The sequence below is a fragment of the Lissotriton vulgaris genome, chromosome 1_1 (assembly GCF_964263255.1).
Source record: "Lissotriton vulgaris chromosome 1_1, aLisVul1.2, whole genome shotgun sequence".
Classification (NCBI taxonomy): Eukaryota; Metazoa; Chordata; class Amphibia; order Caudata; family Salamandridae; genus Lissotriton; species Lissotriton vulgaris.
This window is the reverse complement of record NC_141685.1, coordinates 458,135,061-458,155,563: the sequence shown is the minus strand read 5'-3', so window position 1 is coordinate 458,155,563 and position 20,503 is coordinate 458,135,061. Positions and strand designations below refer to the sequence as shown.

Genomic DNA, 20,503 nt, shown 5'->3' with positions numbered 1-20,503 from the left:
CAGTGGGTGTCTCTTGTGCCTTCCCTTTATCGAAGGTTAGGTTTGCCAGCCTCAAACTACTGCGGCATTGGAGGCATGGTCTGTGATATGCAGGTGCCTGTTAGACCCATATAGGATTTACTGTCGAAGTGGGGGCCCTTCTTTACCAAAAGAGCTTCCTTTGACAAGTTAGCCACACTTTCAGCAAAAACGCTCTGCCCAGTCTGTCATGCCATGGCTTTATGGTGAATTGTCCCACATCTTTTAGTTTTACAAAAAAACAAACCACCAAAGCAGAGGTTTGTCTTTAAAATGCATAGAATAAACAGTCTTGAAGTGTGTGGGGGTTCCTACCAGCACATACGGTACATGATTAAGTTTCTTCCTGTTTGCATGGTTGTCCCAGGCAAGAAAAACATAGTGGAAATGGCATGGGAAGCCCAACCCTAAATAAAAGAAGGGCCTCCTGGGATGATTGGTATATTTTGTCAGGTGCCCTGCTCTGTGTGTTCCCACAGTGGGAGAGCTGGCATGGTCTCTACTGTCAGAGGAAGCAACATCTCAACATGTCTGAATGAGGCAAGTAATACATAAATTTAGTAGAATAAGAACCTCTACATGAAACCCATATTTATGACTACTATTGTGTAACTGTCTTCTTTGAATGTCTACTTAGTACATTATCATAGCTGTACTGTATTGTTTCATCTTCAGAAAATAGATCACTTACTTTTAACTTTTCAGGATCCATGTCTTTTGCCATTTCCTCTTTTCTCATTTCAGCTATCGTTCTGGGACCTTTTCTGTCTTTGTGCGCACTGAAGCCTTGACTGGACAGTAGGTCTTCAAAATTGTCGGTAGTCCCTTTATGTGCTGAATCTTCAAAATCAGAAAAGTTCTATAAATATATTTGAATATTTTCTGTGTATACCTTTTATCATTAACAAACACTTATTTGTTAAACTTTGTTTTTATTGAAGTTTCAAAGTTCAGAGACATATTTATCATTATTACAGTAACCTGTAATATGGTAATAGAAGGATCTTGTTATACAATAGCATGCTAGCACATCCAGCTCCGCTGGTCTGTGTCAGACCCCAAGTTGAGCAGCTCATAAATATGCACATCATGTCCGTCATGCAGTAACAACTTATAACAGAAAGCTTCAGCAAACAACAACATCCCAATCACACCATGATTCAGCCCACTACAAGTGTAATTTCCCACAAGAGACCTTGTCAGCTGCAGTCTCTCGCACCTTAGTTGCCTTTGTTACAAGTTCCTTTGTAATGTGGGTGCAGTCGCTTCCATAAAGACGTCCATCCAGTTCATCTGAGAGCTCTCGCCAGCGGCCCAGTCCTGTCCCCTATTAATTGTCGGACCATTTCCGCCCAGTCCCTGAGGTCTACCTCTACCCGTGCAACCCTGCTTAAGGCAGATCTCTTCCACTAGCGCACATTCCTGCATGTCCTTCTGCCATTTGTCCACTGTATGACAGGCACTGGCCAACCAGCGAATCACCACAGGTCTGCTGCCCAGTAGGAAGCCCAGTTTTGCGAATTAATATTGCATCACTCTGTCCTTGGGTCTGGGGATGAAGCCCAGTATGCAATGTTTGATCATAAGCTAGATGTCCACCACTGTCGCCCCCTTCAGTTTCTCAGCCATGTCCTCCCAGTACATCCGTAACATCCTACATGCCCAGGGTACAGAATACTGGGGCACTCCGAGGGCCTTGTAGCGGGGGTCATGTATGTTCGGTGGAGGAAGTTAAAATGCATGATTTTGAGCTTGGCGTTACCTGCAACCTCCTGAAACCGAGCACAGGCCAGTGTCCATTCTGCAGTTGTAAGCAAGGTTTCAGGTCGGTATCCAATGCTGATCGTGCCTTAATCTATGGTGTTGGCTGGTCAGCTTCCAGCGCCTGATATAATCTAGCTCAGTGATTCCCAAACTGTGGCTCACGGAACTGTGACACATTCCCGGGGGGCCGCAGCCAGGAGTTTTAAGGGCACTGCAAAGTTCCTAGTATATTCAGTCGCTTTTGAGGAACAATAAAAGTGTCAAGATAACTCCGGTGATTAATGTAACTGCTGGATAGAAATGGGAATTTTGTCCAGTGGCAGCTTTGGCTCATCTAAGGTACTGCAGAGGGTTAATATGCCTTCTGCAAAGAACGTGTACCATACATTTCACACAAGCATTAGAAATGCAATAGGTCTCAGATTTATTTGAGTTAGAACTAATGGCATTTTAAATGGCAATGTCTTTTAGCCATGTGTTATGGAGTGTATGCATGTGGTGTGTAGTGGAATTATGTGGGTTGGATTGGAATTGTAGCAATGGTGGCATGCTGCCCTTTAGATAAATATGTTTAAAAGTAAAGCGCACCATACTGCGATTGCTACAATAGTTAATTGTGGATGCGTTAACAATTGATGTGTGCACTGATGGCTGGTGGTGTGTGTGCCTGTAGAAATTGTGCACTGATGGCTGATGGTGTGTGTGCTTGGTTGAAGCGTGCACTGCCGGCTGGAGGTGTGTGTGCCTGGTGGAAGCGTGCACTGATGGCTGGTGGTGTGTGTGCCTGGTAAAAGCGTGCACAGACGGCTGGAGGTGTGTGTGCCTGGTAAAAGCGTGCACAGACGGCTCGAGGTGTGTGTGCCTGGTAAAAGCATGCACTGCCGTCTGGTGTTGTGTGCCTGGTGAAAGCGTGCACTGCCGTCTGGTGTTGTGTGCCTGGTGAAAGCGTGCACTGCCGTCTGGTGTTGTGTGCCTGGTGGAAGCCTGCACGGACGGCTGATGGTGTTTGTGCCCGGTGAAAGTGTGCAGTGATGGCTGGTGGTGTGTGTGTGTGTGTGTGTGTGTGTGTGTGTGGTTGTGTGTGTGGTGGTGAGTGTGTGGTGGTGAGTGTGTGGTAGTGAGTGTGGTGGTGAGTGTGGTGGTGAGAGCGGTGTGTGCGTGTGTGGTGTGTGTGGTCTTATGTGTGTGGTCTTATGTGTGGTGGACTTAGTTCGAGTGTTCGTACCCTGCGCACTCACTCTCACTCTGCACTCATTCTGCACTCATTCTGCACTCACTCTCTCTCTGCACTCATTCTGCACTCACTCTCTCACTCTGCACTCACTCTGCACTCACTCACTCACTCTGCACTCACTCACTCACTCTTCACTCACTCACTCACTCTGCACTCACTCGCTCTGCACTCGCTCTGCACTCGCTCTGCACTCGCTCTGCACTCGCTCTGCACTCGCTCTGCACTCGCTCTGCACTCGCTCTGCACTCACTCTGCACTCACTCTGCACTCACTCTGCACTCACTCTGCACTCACTCTGCACTCACTCTGCACTCACTCTGCACTCACTCTGCACTCACTCTGCTCTCACTCTGCTCTCACTCTGCTCTCACTCTGCTCTCACTCTGCTCTCACTCTGCTCTCACTCTGCTCTCACTCTGCTCTCACTCTGCTCTCACTCTGCTCTCACTCTGACCTCACTCTGACCTCACTCTGACCTCACTCTGACCTCACTCTGACCTCATTCTGCACTCACTCTGCACTCATTCTGCACTCATTCTGAACTCATTCTGCACTCACTCTCACTCTGCACTCACTCTCACTCTGCACTCACTCTCACTCTGCACTCACGCTGGGCAGTGGCTAGATCTTTCACCACAGACGCAAAGACACAGTCACTTTTGTGCCCTGTTGAGAACTGATACATCCACTGCCACCCCACTTGCAACATCTGCTAGGCTTCTATCTAGAACCACTGCCGTCCATCACTGCTGCCTGCCTGATCTTTGAGCTGTCTTAGACTTTGTCTCTCTCCCCCTCCCTACACTGGCATCTGGTGGTCACAGATCTGCTGTGCTCTGAAAGATACCGCAAAGGTGCCCCTACTGCCGTTCGTCAGACTCGCAGGGCATTATTTTCTCTACGCAGTAACTTCTAGGCCTGCACTAGGTGCTGTCTCACCACAGAACACTGTCCAGTCATACTTTCAGGACAGCAGTGAATAATATTGACTGTGTACATATACTTGATATCAGAGGCGATTATGTGCATTGATCACTCTGAATACCTGACTGTATTCCGCTGTTGTGGGAGTCAAGGAGCAATATTCGCTCAGGCCTGCGGGGCCGGCTGCTGCTGCTCTCCATATCAGCTGCGGGGCAGGTGGCAGCGAGGGGGGGAGGGGCCAAAGCTGCACATAGAGCCCGCGCTCGCCTCCCCGGGGACAGGGGGGCACACTCCCTGCTGCTGCCTCAGGCAGGCAGAGAGGCCCTGGGTGCTTTGTTTGGCGCTGGCTGACAGGACCGTCATCCGGGAGGGGGACTGTGGGGGCAGGCAAACGCTTTAGCAGGAGGCAACGAAAAGGGACAAAATAATTAAATGTTTCAAGGCATCATGGAGTTCCTAAGAAGTGCACCTGCCGCTCGCACCTGCTGTCCCGCCTTTCACTAGTTGGAGCGCAAGCTTTCAGATGCGCAACGCGTCATTTTCGGACATAATAAAAACACAAACCTCTCCTGTATGGCTCTGGGCAGGTAATCCAAATATCACAGGAACGCTTCCCAGCTGTGCCATCACTTTTTGGGCTCTGTGCACAACATGACCACTCAGGTTATCCACCAGGACACTAAGTATTGCCAGCTCCTTGGCTGCAACGGCCCGTGGTAGGACGGAGTGCCACAAGGTGCGAAGCACTTCGCCAAGCCATGACACCCACCAACTACAAGGGCACCGTTGACATAGATCCGCCAGCGCCTCCGAATGGAGCACCGCCGGAGACACGGCACCATCCAGACTACATCATCGGCACCTAGACGGGCTGGGCACGGCCAAAAACCTCCCTTCGTGAAGAACATTCACTAGGAAAACCCACAAATCAGTTATTCTGCTGAAGCGCCACCCAAGACGCCAAGTAACTGGAGACGTAACGCTGTAAAACAAGCAGCACTTCAACGGATCGCGAAAGCAATCCAATTGTAAAAAAAAAAAAAGCATGCAATGGTGCACGCGTGCACGCCGCTGCAGGCATATGTTTTGAATTATCGCTGCCGTCAATCCGCGATAATTCAAAACGTATGGCCTCTGGTGCAGGTAACAGACACCAATAGGCCATAGGCGGAGCTACGCTACCGCCTATGGCCTATTGCGTGTTCTGTTTCTAAAGCCCACGCACGCAAAGGCCAATAGGAATGCACCTAGGAAAAAACACGCACGAGCAGCGAGTAATTCCTAGGTACATTCTGAGAAGCTCTCAGAAAAGGACTCTGGGATACGCCCACTGCTGACGCAGTGGCTAGGCCTGAGACCTAAAAACAATATTTTATGTGCATAGTTCAGTGGGTTACTGCTTTTGTCACAGAGATTCTGCTGTTACTGTGCTGTTCATAAGTTATAATCATAATCTAGCACAGTGAGCTATAAACTGCCATCAAAGAGCTGCATGCAAACTGCATGGTACAAGTTAGTAAGTTTTGTTCTTTTCCTAGCCTTTCATTATCCTGATGCTGCTAAAAAAAGGTTTGTTTGGGTAGAAATAAATTCTTATTAGTCAATGAAAACGCCTGTGTTATGTTCTCTTAATCCTGAGTTTGTGCTTCTTCATACCAAGCACTCTTAAAATGCCTACCAGTATGGATGGCATGTGAATCCTACACCTTGTAGTCCCGTTTGCCTTATGTAACATTTTCTAGACACTGATTTACACACGTATGATTCATTGTCTCTGTACATGTGTGATGTAAAGTGCTCAGACACCCTACACTGGTATGAGAGGTGCTATAAAATAAATGAAATACGTGTGACAGAGGGGCTATGGAGAGATAAGAGGGTGTTGAAGGGTGATAGTGAGGGAATCATTGAAGAACCCCAACAAAAACTGTTGTATCCTGGTGCACAGTAAGGCCATAATTTACTATGCTTTAAAAGATAATACAATTCAATATATAATAACAAATGTGTTGTAGAATGCACCATTGTTTCCATCATTTTCTTGGGGGGAGAGTTCACTTGCTACACTAGGTGTGCACTGTACAGAGACTGGTCTGACAACATTTGCCAGAGCTGCCTTGGGTTTCCAGTCTGGCACTGGCCGGAGCCTCGTACCGCAAAACAAAACCAAACATTGAAAATAGTCACCAAGATGCAGAATCAATCTTTCCATTAAAACTTATTCAATATAAAATAATAAAATCTTTATGAATTCAAGTATTTGTTTGGTGTGCACATGTGTATTTTATGCAAATTACGGTTTTAATGTTTGAGATTTAAATAGCACAAATTGTTTGGGATCCCCGGGTTCCAGTAGTGACTCAATGGGGATCCTCAGAAGTCGAAAGTTTGGGAACCACTGATCTGCCTTTCAATTGTCTCCCCTGTCCACCCTCCAATATTATCTCCAGCGCCTGGGACACCGGTGGTGCCCTTGTGAAGACCGTCCAGCTCTCCCTGGCAGTGCGTGCCAGCTGCAGGAACTGCCCTGCTGAATGTAATGAACGTATCTGCAGGTTCAAGGTCCTCCAACTGAAGGTAGCCCCAGCCGTCCAGTCCCGCATTCATTACTTGCAAGATCTGTCGAAATGACTGCAGCCAGTCCTGTGGGAGGAATCTGCCAAATGGTTGTCAGTGAAGGGCCTGGTAAATCACCATGTCACACACACTGCCGCAGCCAGTAACACCACCTTCGACACAGGCCGTTTGTCGGCCTCTCAAAAGACATATAAGGGAGCACCTTCAACTCCACCAAGCCCCTCAGGAGTAGCATTCCCCAGCTAGGCTCCGTTAATACCATTGCACAGCATGCTGCAGTTGTGATGCCATATAGTGAGGTTCTAGTTACGGGAGGCCAATCCCCCCCTCCACTTTGCTCAGTTTCAATATCTCCTGTCTGGCCCTATATCTTCCTCCACCCCATACTAGGGTTATTCAGAGTTTGTTGAGGTCCTGGAATATTCAGCAGGAGATTGGGGTTAACATATTTTGGAGTACATAGAGGCATTAGGGCAACTGAACAATTTTGGGTAGGGCAACCTGCCCGATTATGGAGAGTAGAGGTATATTCCAAAAGTCAACAGAGGCGCATAGTTCCCTCACTTCCCTTTCTATGTTGTGCCGGTGGTACTGGGGCATGTCATTCATCACCCAGATACCAAGGTAGAGGAAAGAGCTGCGTTCTCAGGTGATCCCCATCAGTAGCAGCACCTCATTGGGGGTGCCAGTCAAGGCTGCACAGGGATACAGTACCATCTTCTGTCTGTTCACCCTCAGACCAGACACTTCTCCGAAGTAGCCAATTTCTGAAACAGAATTGGGAGAGACTCTATTGGACTGGCCAGGTACTCTTGCGTGTCACCCATTTACATAGATGTACATGCGTCATCTCAACCACCCTCATATGCCAAGGATTCAGGGTGTGCCGCAGCCTCATAGCCAAAGGCTCTGTCGTAATTTGACAATGGCCGGGTTAGCGCTTAGCCTTGCTACACGTTATTCCCCTTAACTTGGCCATATTAGAAAACGCCATTTTGTATGTTACGGCGGCCATTTTAGGGAATGAGCGGCCTCGTGGTCAGCATGCCCTTTAGTCCGTTGTCCGTACCACTGACCAGTCGACTTTGCCCAGCAACAGGCTATTTTTAGCACCGGTCAAGCCTTTGCATGCGCAGTTCCAACTGACCAGTCACCCCTCAGGAATGTTCCGCCAAACTGACCAGTGGAGTTGTAACCCCTCCCATGAGTTGGCTGTGCTCCAAAAATGACCATATATGTACATAAAGCTTTGTAACCATGTACCGCCTATCTTTTTTTTACCTGTAAAGTGTATAAAAGAAGGACTCACACCAACATTCGGTGTGATACTTCTTGCATTGCCGAAGGGTGCTGTAGGAATGTACCACCACCCCATGGGGTCTTAATAAACTTGTTCTTTGTACTTTTCAGTTTCCGTGCCAACAGTTCTTTTGGTGTAAGTGGGTTATCTACGGAACATGTAGGCCTTGGGAACCCGATACCACAGCTCCACCACGAGGGCGAAGAGCAGCGGGGTCAAGGAGCATCCCTGCCTCATGCCTAACTCAATAGACCACTGTGGCAAGAGCAACCTTCTGGTGCTGAGTCACGCAGTGGGCACAATGGAACAGGAGCCTCATCTACTTAAGGAATTGCAGTCCAAAACCCATCTTGGTCAGAACCTCAAACAAATACACCCAGCTGAGGCTGTCAAAGGACTTATCTGTGTCTAAGGCCATGAGGGCCAAATTCCAGTTGCCATTTCATGTATTGTATAGCACATGTCTGAGGCACCACTGTTTCATCATTGGGTTCCACCCTCGGATGAACCCACACTGGTACTCATGCACTAGAGCCAGCCTCCATCTACACCTCCATCTACACCTCTAGGAGGTGGTCCGCAAGAATGTCCATGTTGGTCTGGTAGAATACAGGGGAAAAACCGTTCCTTCCAGGTGTCTTTACTGGTGCTAGGCCCTTGATCGCAGTGAGCACATCCTCGCATGTTACCTCAGCTTCCAGTTCCACCCTGTTCTCGCCGGGAGCTTCAGAATGGGAATTGTAGGCAGAACATTTGTGACCTGCTTTTTATTAGTACCTGGGTGCCTCCTCTATAGGGTCGACAGGTATGTTGACAAACTCCAGGTATAGGCCTGTTTGTGTCAACACTCTCGTTCCTAATTTATGAAGGCAACATATACAAGAAGAATACCTTCAGAGTCAAAGCCGGCACCAACCTGATCTCCATTGGCTATTCTGCTGAAGTCAACAGCACAGAATTGGTTGAAGCACCTACTAATGATCCTCTCCCAAAGGCACTCGATAATAAAATTGATAAAAAACCAAGAATAGCACAAAATCCCTTTCCTAATATGATAGCACATGTTTTCTGGTCCAACTCTAGCATGAGCTTGACAAACAAAATCATTTTGATTCTTAAGAGTCGTATGACCTCCAATAAATGGTGTAAAGTTATCTATTCAGATAAAAGACATGTGAAATATCATAATATCTAACATACCCATCCCACAAGAGCCCTGTACAGTATTCTGACCGCGTGTGCTCAAGTCAATGATTTAAAGAGGCTGTGCGTAGTTAAATTGCGGAACGACAAAAAAGGAACTTACAGCATTACTGTTCGGTGTAGAGGGAAATCCCCAAGGAAAAAAAGGCACGACAAGTGCTAAATTTAACACCCCTTTCTGCCTGAGAAGATAGGAGGACAAAATACTACATTCCACATTCACACTCAAATGTGGTTATTGAATATACTTGCACCATCAATGACTCTCCGAAAGCAAAGTATCTTTACAAGATAGTTCCCAATTTCTTTGTGACAGCAATTTTACAGTGCTTTAAAGACTGATTTACATTTGGCTGGGTCCAAACTTAGGTGGCAGGGTGGGCGAAAAATAATGAATTTGGGATACAGCACCAAATGTTTGCCAGGGGCAGCAATTAATTCAAGCATTCCATCCATCACTTTGTCTTTGATGCCCCCAGCAAACTTACAGGCACTAATTCTCCATAGGTGTTTAGTACTTGTTAAACAGTCCCTTCTCCCATTCCTTGTGTATTGTTCTAACTTTTAATTTCTATCTACTCAAGCCAGAGGTTTTAAATCTTCAGTCTTTTAAGTTCCTTGTTTTGTACAAAGTTTGGTTAAACATATTCTGATAGAAAAAAGTCAAAAGTCTGTTTACTTAAAAAAAAGTCAATAGAATATATGATCAATGTTGTGTTCTATCAATTTTTTTCAAATTAATTAGGTATAAGTACAACATCATCTGCAATAGGATAAGGAAAATGCCACTTACCAGAAAGCATCTGTTCATGGCACGTAGAGCTGCAGAGTTGTACACTTTGCATAGATCGCCATCTAGTGTTGGGCTCGGATGATTGCATGTTGTTTTTGTCTTAGAAGAAGTCTTGTAGTCACGAGACCGGTGATTCCTCCTTCGGTGCAGAGTGCGCATGGGCTTCAACTCCATCGTTAGATTGTTTTGCCAGTAGGGTTAGATGAGGAAGTAAGCAATAGAGAAGTGCCCATGCGTGATGTTTCTATTTAAGATAATACTGGATCAGATAGAGGTATCCGGGGAGGAGGATGGGCGTTTACAACTCTGCAGCTCTACATGCCAAGAACAGATGCATACTGGTAAGTAGCATTTTCCGTTCGAGGCATATGAGCTGCAGATTGTACACTTTGCATAGACTATATAGTAGTTCCTCCTTAGCGGTGGCCACCTCTATCTGTTGCAGTAGTTTGAAAAAGTGCTTTTAATACAGCCTGGCCCACACTAGCTTGTTGTTTTGCTTACACAGCTACAAAATGGTGTTTTGTGAAGGTATGTGGCGTGGTCCAAGTTGCTGCTTTGCATATGTCATCTAGAGGATTATTTCCCAAGAATGCCATAGATGCCCCTAGTTTGTGTGGAATGAGCCCTAGGGGGAATTGTTAATGTGCGTTTAGCTTTAAGGTAGCATATTTGTATACATTTCATAATCCACCTTGCAATTCCTGTTTTAGAAATATGATTGCCTTCATGCGGTGGGGAGAAAGCTACGAAAAGTTGTTTGGTTTTCCTAAATGGTTTAGTTCTTTCTATGTAACAGAGCAATGCTCTTTTGACATCAAGAGTATGTAGCGCTCTTTCTGCCACTGAGTCTGGTTGAGGAAAGAATACTGGTAGTTCAACTGACTGGTTTAGATGGAAGGCAGAAACTACTTTGGATAGAAAAGTAGGATTTGTTCTAAGAACCACTTTGTTGTGATGAATTTGTAAGAATGGTTCTTGTATGGTGAATGCCTTCAGTTCGCTCACTCTTCTAAGAGATGTGTTAGCGACTAGAAATGCCACTTTCCAAGTAAGGTATTGTAATTCGCACTTGTGTAGAGGTTCAAATGGAGGGCCCATTAGTCTGGTAAGGACTATATTGAGATTCCACACTGGGGAGGGTGGAGCTCTTGGTGGAATTATTCTTTTAAGCCCTTCCATAGACAGATGTCTGTTCTGTAGGTAAGCTGCTATTGTAGCTAGATGTAATCTTATAGATGTATACGCTAGATTACAACGTTGTAGATGCAAAAGGTAACAAATAATGTTTTGAATAGAAGCATCTAGTGGATCAATCTTATTGTTAGAGCAATAAATGACGAATCTCTTCCACTTAGCAGCATAGCACGCTCTGGTTGTAGGTCGTCTAGCTTCTTTGATAACATTCAAACATTCTTGTGGAAGGTTGAGATATCCAAACTCTAAGATTTCAGGAGCCAGATTGCTAGATTGAGCTGACTGGGATCTGTATTTCTTATCTCTCCATGGGTCTGAGTGAGAAACTTGGGAGAGAGGTGCAGCTTTTGATGTGGCACTACTGATAGCTGCAGCAGAGTTGTGAACCATGGTTGTCTTGCCCATGTTGGAGCAACTAGAATCATTGTAAGGGAATGTTGTTGAAGTTTACTCACCACTAATGGAATGAGTGGGATAGGCGGAAAAGCGTAAGCAAATTTTCCTGACCAGTTCATCCATAGCGCATTACCTTTGGACAATGGGTGTGGATACCTGGATGCGAAGTTTTGGCATTTCGTGTTTTTCTGTGTGGCAAACAGATCTATGTCTAGCTGTCTCCACATATAAAAGAATGGAAGAAGAACTTGAGGATGAAGTTCCCATTCATGGATCTGTTGTGTTTGACGACTGAGCAGATCCGCTATCCGATTGTGTACTTCTGGTAGATGTTCTGCTAGGAGGTATATGTTTCGCGGAATGGCCCACCTCCAGATGCTCTGTGCTAGACGGGATAACTGGAAAGAGTGTGTCCCCCCCTGCTTTTGTATGTAATACATTGCCTTCATGTTGTCTGTACGCACTAAGACAACTTTGTTTAGGAGCTGCGGTTGAAAAGATTTCAACGCTAGAGAGATCGCTAACAATTCCAGATAGTTGATGTGGAACTGTTTTTGCTGAGAGGTCCATAACTCTTGAGTGGTATGGTCTTTGAGATGTGCTCCCCATCTGGTGAGCGACGCATCTCTTGTTAGCATTACCTGTGGAAGTGGCTCGAGGAACGACCATCCTTTGGCAAGGTTTTTTGTGCTCCACCACTGCAGAGATCGATGGGTGAGGTCGTCTACCAACAACAGATCTGTCATTTGACCTTGAGCTTGGTTCCACTGTTGTGCTGGACATTCTTGTAATGGACGCATTTGTAGTTTTGCATGAGGGACGCGAAAAATGCATGATGCCATCATTCCTATTAGTTGCATGAACACTCTTGCTGGTAGAGTGTGTTGTGGTTGAAATTTTTCAACCAGTGTTTGTATAACATTTATCCTGACGGGATTGGGATAAGCTTTGGCTGTGAGAGTGTTTACTGTTGCCCCTAGATACTGTTGCATTGTAGACAGTTGGAGGTGGGATTTGGTTAGATTTACTGTAAATCCTAGATTGTGAAGCAACTGTATTGTACGAAGTGTGTGTTGCACACAGCTTTTTTGGGAGTTTGCTTTTATAAGCCAATCGTCTAGGTAGGGGAAGACATACATTTGTTGTGTTCTGAGATGGGCTGCAACTACTGCGAGGCATTTTGTAAAGACCCTGGGTGCTGTGGTGACTCCGAATGGAAGCACCTTGAACTGGTACTGTTGACCATCTACCACGAATCTGAGATATTTCCTGTGAGAGGCATGTATTGGAATGTGGATGTAGGCATCTTTTAGATCTATAGTGGAGAAAAAGGCGCCTTGCTGTAGTAATGGAAGCACTTGTTGTAAAGTGACCATGTGGAAGTGGTCTGAATGAATGTTCCAATTTAACGGTCTGAGATCCAGTATTGGTCATAGAGAGCCGTCCTTTTTTGGGATAAGGAAGTAAAGGGAGTACACTCCTGTCCCTTGATGAATTAGAGGAACTGGCTCTAGTGCATCCTTTTGTAACATTGCCAAGACTTCTTGCTTGAGTAGCGTTAGATGGTCTAATGATATTGGGCGCTGTCTTAGAGGAATGTTAGGAGGTGTAGAAGTGAGTTCCAGGCAATAACCATACTGGATAATTTGTCTTACCTGTTTGTCTGTTGTGATGGAGCTCCAGACAGGTGTGATCCTGTGAGATGTGTACCCCGACAGGAGTGGGATGATTGGGGGGGGAAGCGGAGGGAAGTCACTGTTTATTGTTAGGGGAGTTGCAGGTGTTGTTCCCTCTGCCCTACCCCTGTGGTTGTTACCTCTGTAACCTCCTTTATTGTATCCCCTAGAAAAGTAATCTTGGTTTGGACTTTTGTATGAGATGAAGGGTGTTCTGGTGAGGTAGTTTTGGAACCTGCTCTGTAAAAGGAGCACAGAAAGGAACCTCTGGCAGATGGTGACTGCAGGGCCCCCATAGATTTATCTGTTTCTGTATCTTTTTTTTTATTTTTTCTGAAGATGTATCAACTGCAGGTCCAAAAAGGTGCTCTTGATCAAATGGTTGGTTTAGAATTCTATTTTGCACCTATTGTTTTAAACCAGACACTCTGAGCCATGCGTGTCTACGTAGTAGCACGCTAGTATTTATGGCATGTGACGCGGTGTCTGCTGCATCTAGTGCGCATTTTATTGAGGTATTAGTAAATAGTTTGCCTTCTTGTACCAGGTCATTAGCTTTGTCTTTGTACTCTGGTGGAAGGTGTTGAATGAGCTTCTCTAGTTCATCATAGTAAGCCCTGTCGTATCTTGCTAGCAGGGCTTGTGTATTTGCATTTTTCCATGAATTAGCCGTCTGAGACGCCATACGTTTTCCTGATGTGTCTGATAGCTTAGATTCCTTGTCAGGAGGTGGTGCGTCACCTGATCCCTGGGAATTTGCCATTTTACGTGCATTGGCTACCACTAAAGAATCCAAGGGAAGTTAGCCCTTAATATAGATTGGGTCACTAGGGGCTGCTTTATATTTTTTATCAATTCTGGGGTTAAGAGCCCTAGCTCTAACTGGGTCTTTAAAAACTTCAGGAGCATGTCTAATACGGCCCTGTAGCATAGGAAAGACATGAGTAGATTTTTGCGGTTGTGCAAACGTTTCTAACAAAAAGTCTTCCTCTACATGATCTGAATGGAGTTTGACTTTGTGATATGTAGATGACCTATGTATAAGTTGTGCAAACCCCACATTATCATCTGATGGGGATGGCTTTGAGGGGTAAAAATCTGGATCATTAGTTATATCAGAATCCGTGTTATAATCATGCCATGGGTCTGACACTAGTGGTGAATTGACAGGACTTAATGGCATTACATCGTCATCTACATCTCCATGCCCTTGTGAATCATCACTATCCTCTAAATGTGGAGAGTATGGTGGTGAAATTATTAAGTTAGGGTTATCAGGTGGAGGAGAAGTGTTAGTAGATGTATGAATCTTCTATGGAGGAACTGGAACTTGGTGTAAATGTTCTAGTTTCCTTTTTGTAGGCAGCTTGGTGACTATATGACCAGTCTTTGGGTGGATAAATATAGTAGTTTGCTTTGGATCTGGGAAGAAAAGTTATTCAGACTCCGCAGACTTGCTTGGCGTCGAAGAATTGTCCTTAGAAACTGATTTTGGGTGTTTTGGGACATTGTCCAGTACCACAACCTTACTCGGTTCCGAAGTTTTCGGTGCCTTGTGTTTTGATGGAACGAAGGTCTTTTCTATATGCTTCGGTGCCAAATGTTATTTAGTCTGTTTCAGAACCGAAGCCTTATCTGGGCTCTTCTGTTCCGGTGGTTTATCCGGCTTTCTCGGTGTCGATGCTTTATCGAGTTGCTTCGGCGCTGACTTTTTTCTGAGTCTTTCGGAGCTGAGGGGTCTTTTGTTGGTTTTGGCACCGAGTGTTTCGTCGGTGTCGACGTAAGAGGGCATGGCAACTATGATGTCTTCACCCACGGCGCCGAGTGGTTGGCTCGAGCCGGATGGCTTTTACCTGTCCTTCGGTGCAGAGCCATAGGGCGGGGCGTTCGAAGTCTTGGTACAGTGTAAACCTGAGTGAGCCTAAAGACGAAGGTGTTACCGGTGCCATTTTTTGGGCTGGGTCGGGGCTGGGGTCGGGGTTTCAGTACTCACGTCCCTTTGGCCAGGAGTGATGTCATCTTCGACCTCAGCGTCGGAGACGTCTACTTCGGAGTCCATGATCTATTCTGGCTCCGAAAGGACGGGACCTGGATTGAAGATGTCCGGAATGAAGGTGTGCCTTGCTGCACGTTTTGGCGTCGAGCTTGACGATCCCAGATAGTCTTTTTCGATTTAAATGAAAGACAGGCTTCACAATTGTCCTCTCGATGTTCTGGAGAGAGGCGCAAATTGCAGACAGGATGTAGGTCAGAGTGTGGAAATTTAGCGCCACACTGTGGACATCTTTTAAATGGAGTCCGTTCCATCGACATACGTCTATATCAGCGTGGGTAGCGTCGAAGTTCGCAGGCGTCGAAGAGTGATGGAAGCTTTCGAGGTGCGCGTCGAAGCTTCGTGATCAAAACAATACCATTGGTGAATGTAATTTCGCGTCAAAGAGGTCTGGAAACGGTTCCGAACCGGAGCGTAGCAAGTTTCATCCGAACCCGATGGCGGAAAAAACTATTTAACGATGGAGCAGAAGCCCATGCACACTCTGCACCGAAGGAGGAGTCACAGGTCTTGTGACTACAAGACTTCTTCGAAGACAAAAACAACACGCAATCATCCGAGCCAAACACCAGATGGCGATCTATGCAACGTGTACAATCTGCAGCTCATATGCCTTGAACAGCCAGTTTTAGTCAAGGTTCCAAGTCTTTACTGGCAGGCAGGCAAAATCACAAGCTGTGTCAATCAAATTATGTCTGTTGGTGTTAGATCAATGAAAAAGAAGTGGGCTAGAATTGGGAAAACAAGGAGATGTAATCTTAGCCCTCACAAAGTGTGGTCCTTCTGGTATATCTGCAGTAATGTGTCCCCCAATTTTTTTTTTAAACATGATGTGCATGAAATAGCTATGCTTGCATGATAGCTCAGTGTGTTACATGAGTCTTGCTGGCATGTGCTGAATGATTCAGAAAAGCAGAAAAGTCTTGCTGGCATGTACTGAAGAGCAATCACCAAAAGTCCTCTTCCTTTCCTCCTCTTATTAATATTATTTTTATTATTCTTACACAATATTGGCCTCAAAGGAATCTCTCACCCACACATTCACAATTTAAGTAATACCATATTCTGTTGGAAAAACTGTGATTTCAGGGACAAATCCCCCACTTTTGCACATTATTGCCTGCTCCTTACCAAGATTAGTTGTGCTTTTGCGATGATCATCCTGCCTACCGGGCATTGCAGTAAAACTAACATTGTAGTTTGGTCTATTCTGTGGGGAAGAGTGAGGTGCATTCTGCTGGGGCTTTGGCTGGGATTGTGGCCAAGAAAAGCCTGTACTCTGCTGCCAACCTCCACCTCCTGGCTGAGGTGAAGGTCTTTGGGGAGAGCTCAGAGGCGGAAATCCTCCACCCATTCCAGTTGGTGTGGTGGGGCGACTGCTAAACGATGAACCACCTATTAAAAATAGACAAAAGTAGAAGTTGCCATTTAAACTTACATTTTGAATCCAATCATCATTTTGAATTGCAAAAAAAAGTGATATGTTCTATTTTCAGTCAAACTGGCTTTCTACCACTTCAAACTGCATGGCATTAGTACTTTTCACACATTTAATGCAACATTTTTAATAGGCTATTTCTGGCCCACTCATCTTATTAAATTAACTGCCAGAATATTTTATCAGCAATCTGTGTTACATGTTCAACCTCTTCCACCAATGTGAGTTGTTATTGTGAATAGGTTAGAGTTATTAAAAAGTATGTATTATACCGACAAATGACATATTTTACAACAAAAAATCATTTGATAGCAACTAGACCTGCATGGAACTTAAATTACGCTGGCATATTTTGCATGATTTGGGGAATTTGCAATTTGTGGTGCAAGTTTCACGCAAATGCACAAAAAACGTTAGGCAGGTTGTACATGATTCTTTTGTTTAAATGCATATTTGTGCCAAAAAGTGACGCATTTTCACTGAAGAGCGCAAAGTGAAGGATTTCCTTGTCAGGTAATTAGGAGTCATTTTACCGCAATTTTGCATAATTATGTGTAAGAAAATTATGCAAATTGTGCACAAGCCTTATAACAGCACATACCCAAAAAAAGAAATTACACTATATCAATAGTGATATCATAGATAACTTCAATGTGAGGTTATATGTAATATTATCAGTGATGTCATCAATGTCATTTGTGGTGTCATCGGTCACATCATTGTTGAGTCCATGATGACTGTATTTGGGCTGTGAGTTGCGGTTTGCCTGGTTACCACTACTGATCAATTTCAGTGAGCTGTTGTGTATAAATTAATTAAGTTTGCTAATATTGAGTTATGGCTTCTGTTCATAAGACATTGAAAGTATTAAGAAAATATCCGAAATTCCCATTGAAAACATAAATATACCTCCAAATGTATAGCCATATTGATGCCCTTCACCCAGTCCCTAACTATTCATTGCTTCCCATGGTTTATCTGGATACTTTGCCCCTTTTTGCTTCATATTTGACCACCTCAAATGTTCCTCTATATCTTCCTATTAAATTTATCTAGCTCCATCAAATTCACAAATCACAATGCTGCAAATCATGTTCCATCCGGACAAACTATTCTTGAGTCACAATCTCTCATTCATGCTGCTGTCTTCACAATGCCCCAGATATTCATGTGATAATTTGTTTTTCATATAACCTGTTAGGTTTGTACCAAGTGTCCCCAGATCAGCAAAAGGATCCAAATGTTGTGGCTTAGATTGATGAGTTGGAGTGTTATGTGCAGACCCAGTGGGACTAGTAGCAGCAGATCTGCTTCTTCCAGCTAGACCTCCTGCAGAGAAAAAGTGCATGTATATAAATATTTATTCACTAGCACATGTGTTTATCACACTATTTATAAAGGTGCTGGCCAGAAGTAAATACAGTTAATATATCATGTGGCAAATAAAAACATGTAAAAAAGCAAACTTTGAGAGATAATATAATTCACTAAACCTAGTTATCTAATGATTATGCTATTCTTGGCTGATTTACACGGTACACAATCACCACTATGACCACGTTCTCATATTGAAGTGCAGTTCTAAATGTATACGAGCCACAAAAAAAGGATAGCTCATTTTTATCCCCTAAATGGTGTCTAATGTGTGTGATACAATGCAATATCACAAATACTGATGAATTCATGCAGGTAGGCAGGATGAGGCTCTCAAGTGAGGCACTAGCTCCTGTGAGAACATAAGGTATTAACTGTCATGCTCCCCAGATGTGGTCTTTTAAACCATGTAGAGAAGCAGGGGCCTGGGCACTTTGCTACTATGCTATGAGACCTGCCTTCTCGGAGGCAAGTTTCTAGACTGGTCCAGCCCAAATTGCTCCAAGAAGACCAAATTAATCTAGCCATAAACCTACTGGTCTGCACCTTCCATGGTCCTACCACCATCCCTGGTACTTCTTATGAGTGATCACAGGATATCCTCGAACAAGATATTATCATAGTAAGTCAGGTAGAATTTCCACTACACTCAGAGGAAGCATGTGAAACCTAAGCCAACATTTATCTACAAAAATTCACTCAGCTAAGTGAGATTTTCACCCACCCTCCTCCAGAAGGTCCACAAACAAAATTTGGTGGATGGATTTTTTTTCCTGAAAACATACTTACCTTAATTGCATATAGTGCAGCCTCTCTTGAGGCACATCTATAATATATGCTTCCCCAGTGTTGTCTAGAATTTTTTTTAAATTGAAGTCTTAGAAAGGAAGTTGAAAATCCTAGAGTCCTCAAAAGGATAATTGTCCGGTGCAATTTCTCTTGACTAAAATCAAGACTGGAGCTTTTTATTAACCAGTCCTCCAGTGACAATTAAGAGAAATTTCTTGGTAAAGCAGATGACCCCTAGCCATGTTTTTGTAAAGATTCTAGGGGCCAAGTAAAACACAAGGTGAAAGTGCTTGTCTCCTAAAACAAATCTCAGGTATCTGCTTTGCCCTTTGCCAGTTGATACATGGGAGCTCATTTCCATGAGGACTATTGATACCAAGCAGTCCTCTAGCTACAAGGTTTGTAGAATCTGATGCAGAGTTATTGTCACAAACGTCTCTTGAAAAATGTGTTTAAGAAATGTAATCCACAATTAGGTGTAAAGTCCTCCTTTCCTCTGTATCCGAAAGTTTCTGGAGTGACATCCTTGTCTCACTCTTCATGGGGCACTCTCAGTGTCACACTTTTGCTAGTCAAGATTGAAATTTTCATCAAGATATGCGAGCAAGGAAAAATCTGGGAGAGGAACAGATGGTGGTCTCCTTAAATAAAGGAGAGAGAATCATGAATCATACTTTCTCTAGAATTGCTGGACGAAGTTATACCAAACTAGTTTGAAAGAAAAGACAATGCCTAACCTTCATTGTGATGAACCATGCTCTCAAACGAGGTTTAGGGTTGAGGGTTGGAAGATGATGAGGGTAGGAATTGCCTGATAATATATGTGTGAAAAGATCCGATTTTGGCTGATCTGTGAGCATGGGGATAGTAAATGTTTTACTGTTTTCTTGATGATAGAGACAAATTGAGTAGGCTCCGCAATGGTGCGGAGCTGAAGAATCGTAACATTTGTCTCAGGAAAAATAATAATAATCAACCTGTTGCTTTCTGCTGTTCAATGTACAAGCTAGGATCAGAGTGCATTTGAGGCTGCTGATTATCCACCTGATTGTCATCTTGAGGTGGTACATAACCTAGAAAACCCTGAGCATTTATGAAAAGATTTAGGTCTGATGATCGTCCTGATCTGAGGTACCTCCTGCTTTTGGAGAGAATCGGATGACCTCATTCTAGCTGTTTTAAATATATGGTCCACTACATATGCTTTAGCAATATCTCTGGTGTGGAAGCCATCATTGATAACTACATCTTACAATGCCAGCATCAGCAACACTAATGCAAACATCTTAAGTTCTCTTTAACATGCTTCAGTATCAACTTTGTTGTCAGGATTTTATGATTGGGGATGAGCTCACTGAAGAAATAACAAAATCACCCTGCACTGATGTTGAAGAAAGCACTATTGATTTTAGAGTGCACTTCAGTTGGTGGATAAGAAGCAAAGAGGGGCAACATTGGTTTGTCAGAAGGTTCAGTACGGTGTTCTGCAGCACCAGATGAGGGAATACATACTTATTCTAGGGTAATCTGCATACAAATTGGAAATAGGCCCACAAATATCTCCAATTATTTTCCCCTGAAAATGAGAGGATCACTTTGGTTTTTTGTGTGAATTTTTCCAATACACAGCTTTGAAATGGTGCATCAGATTTCAAATGGGTTTTCTATCCCTCTTTCAGAGAGCCCATTACAAGATGTACCTCCCATTCACCAGTTGCTTTGATATGTATCTCAGAACATGTCACTCAGTGAGGTGTCAAACAGTTT

The 20,503-nt window shown here is 44.3% G+C and overlaps 1 protein-coding gene across 7 annotated transcripts in view; it reads right to left on the bottom strand.

Annotated features, from left to right (window-relative positions):
* DNAJC6 (DnaJ heat shock protein family (Hsp40) member C6) overlaps nt 1-20,503 on the bottom strand; it is a 352,982-nt gene that overhangs the window by 42,595 nt on the left and 289,884 nt on the right. For 4 of the 7 annotated variants that reach the window (XM_086953706.1, XM_086953678.1, XM_086953685.1 and 1 more), the window contains exons 15-17: nt 17,768-17,902; nt 16,267-16,530; nt 710-858 (exon numbers count right to left, since the gene is read on the bottom strand). In XM_086953706.1, the coding sequence (XP_086809832.1) occupies nt 710-858; nt 16,267-16,530; nt 17,768-17,902 (548 nt within the window). The remainder of the gene's footprint in view (nt 1-709; nt 859-16,266; nt 16,531-17,767; nt 17,903-20,503) is intronic. The other 3 variants (XM_086953713.1, XM_086953698.1, XM_086953721.1) reach the window with 1 other exon arrangement.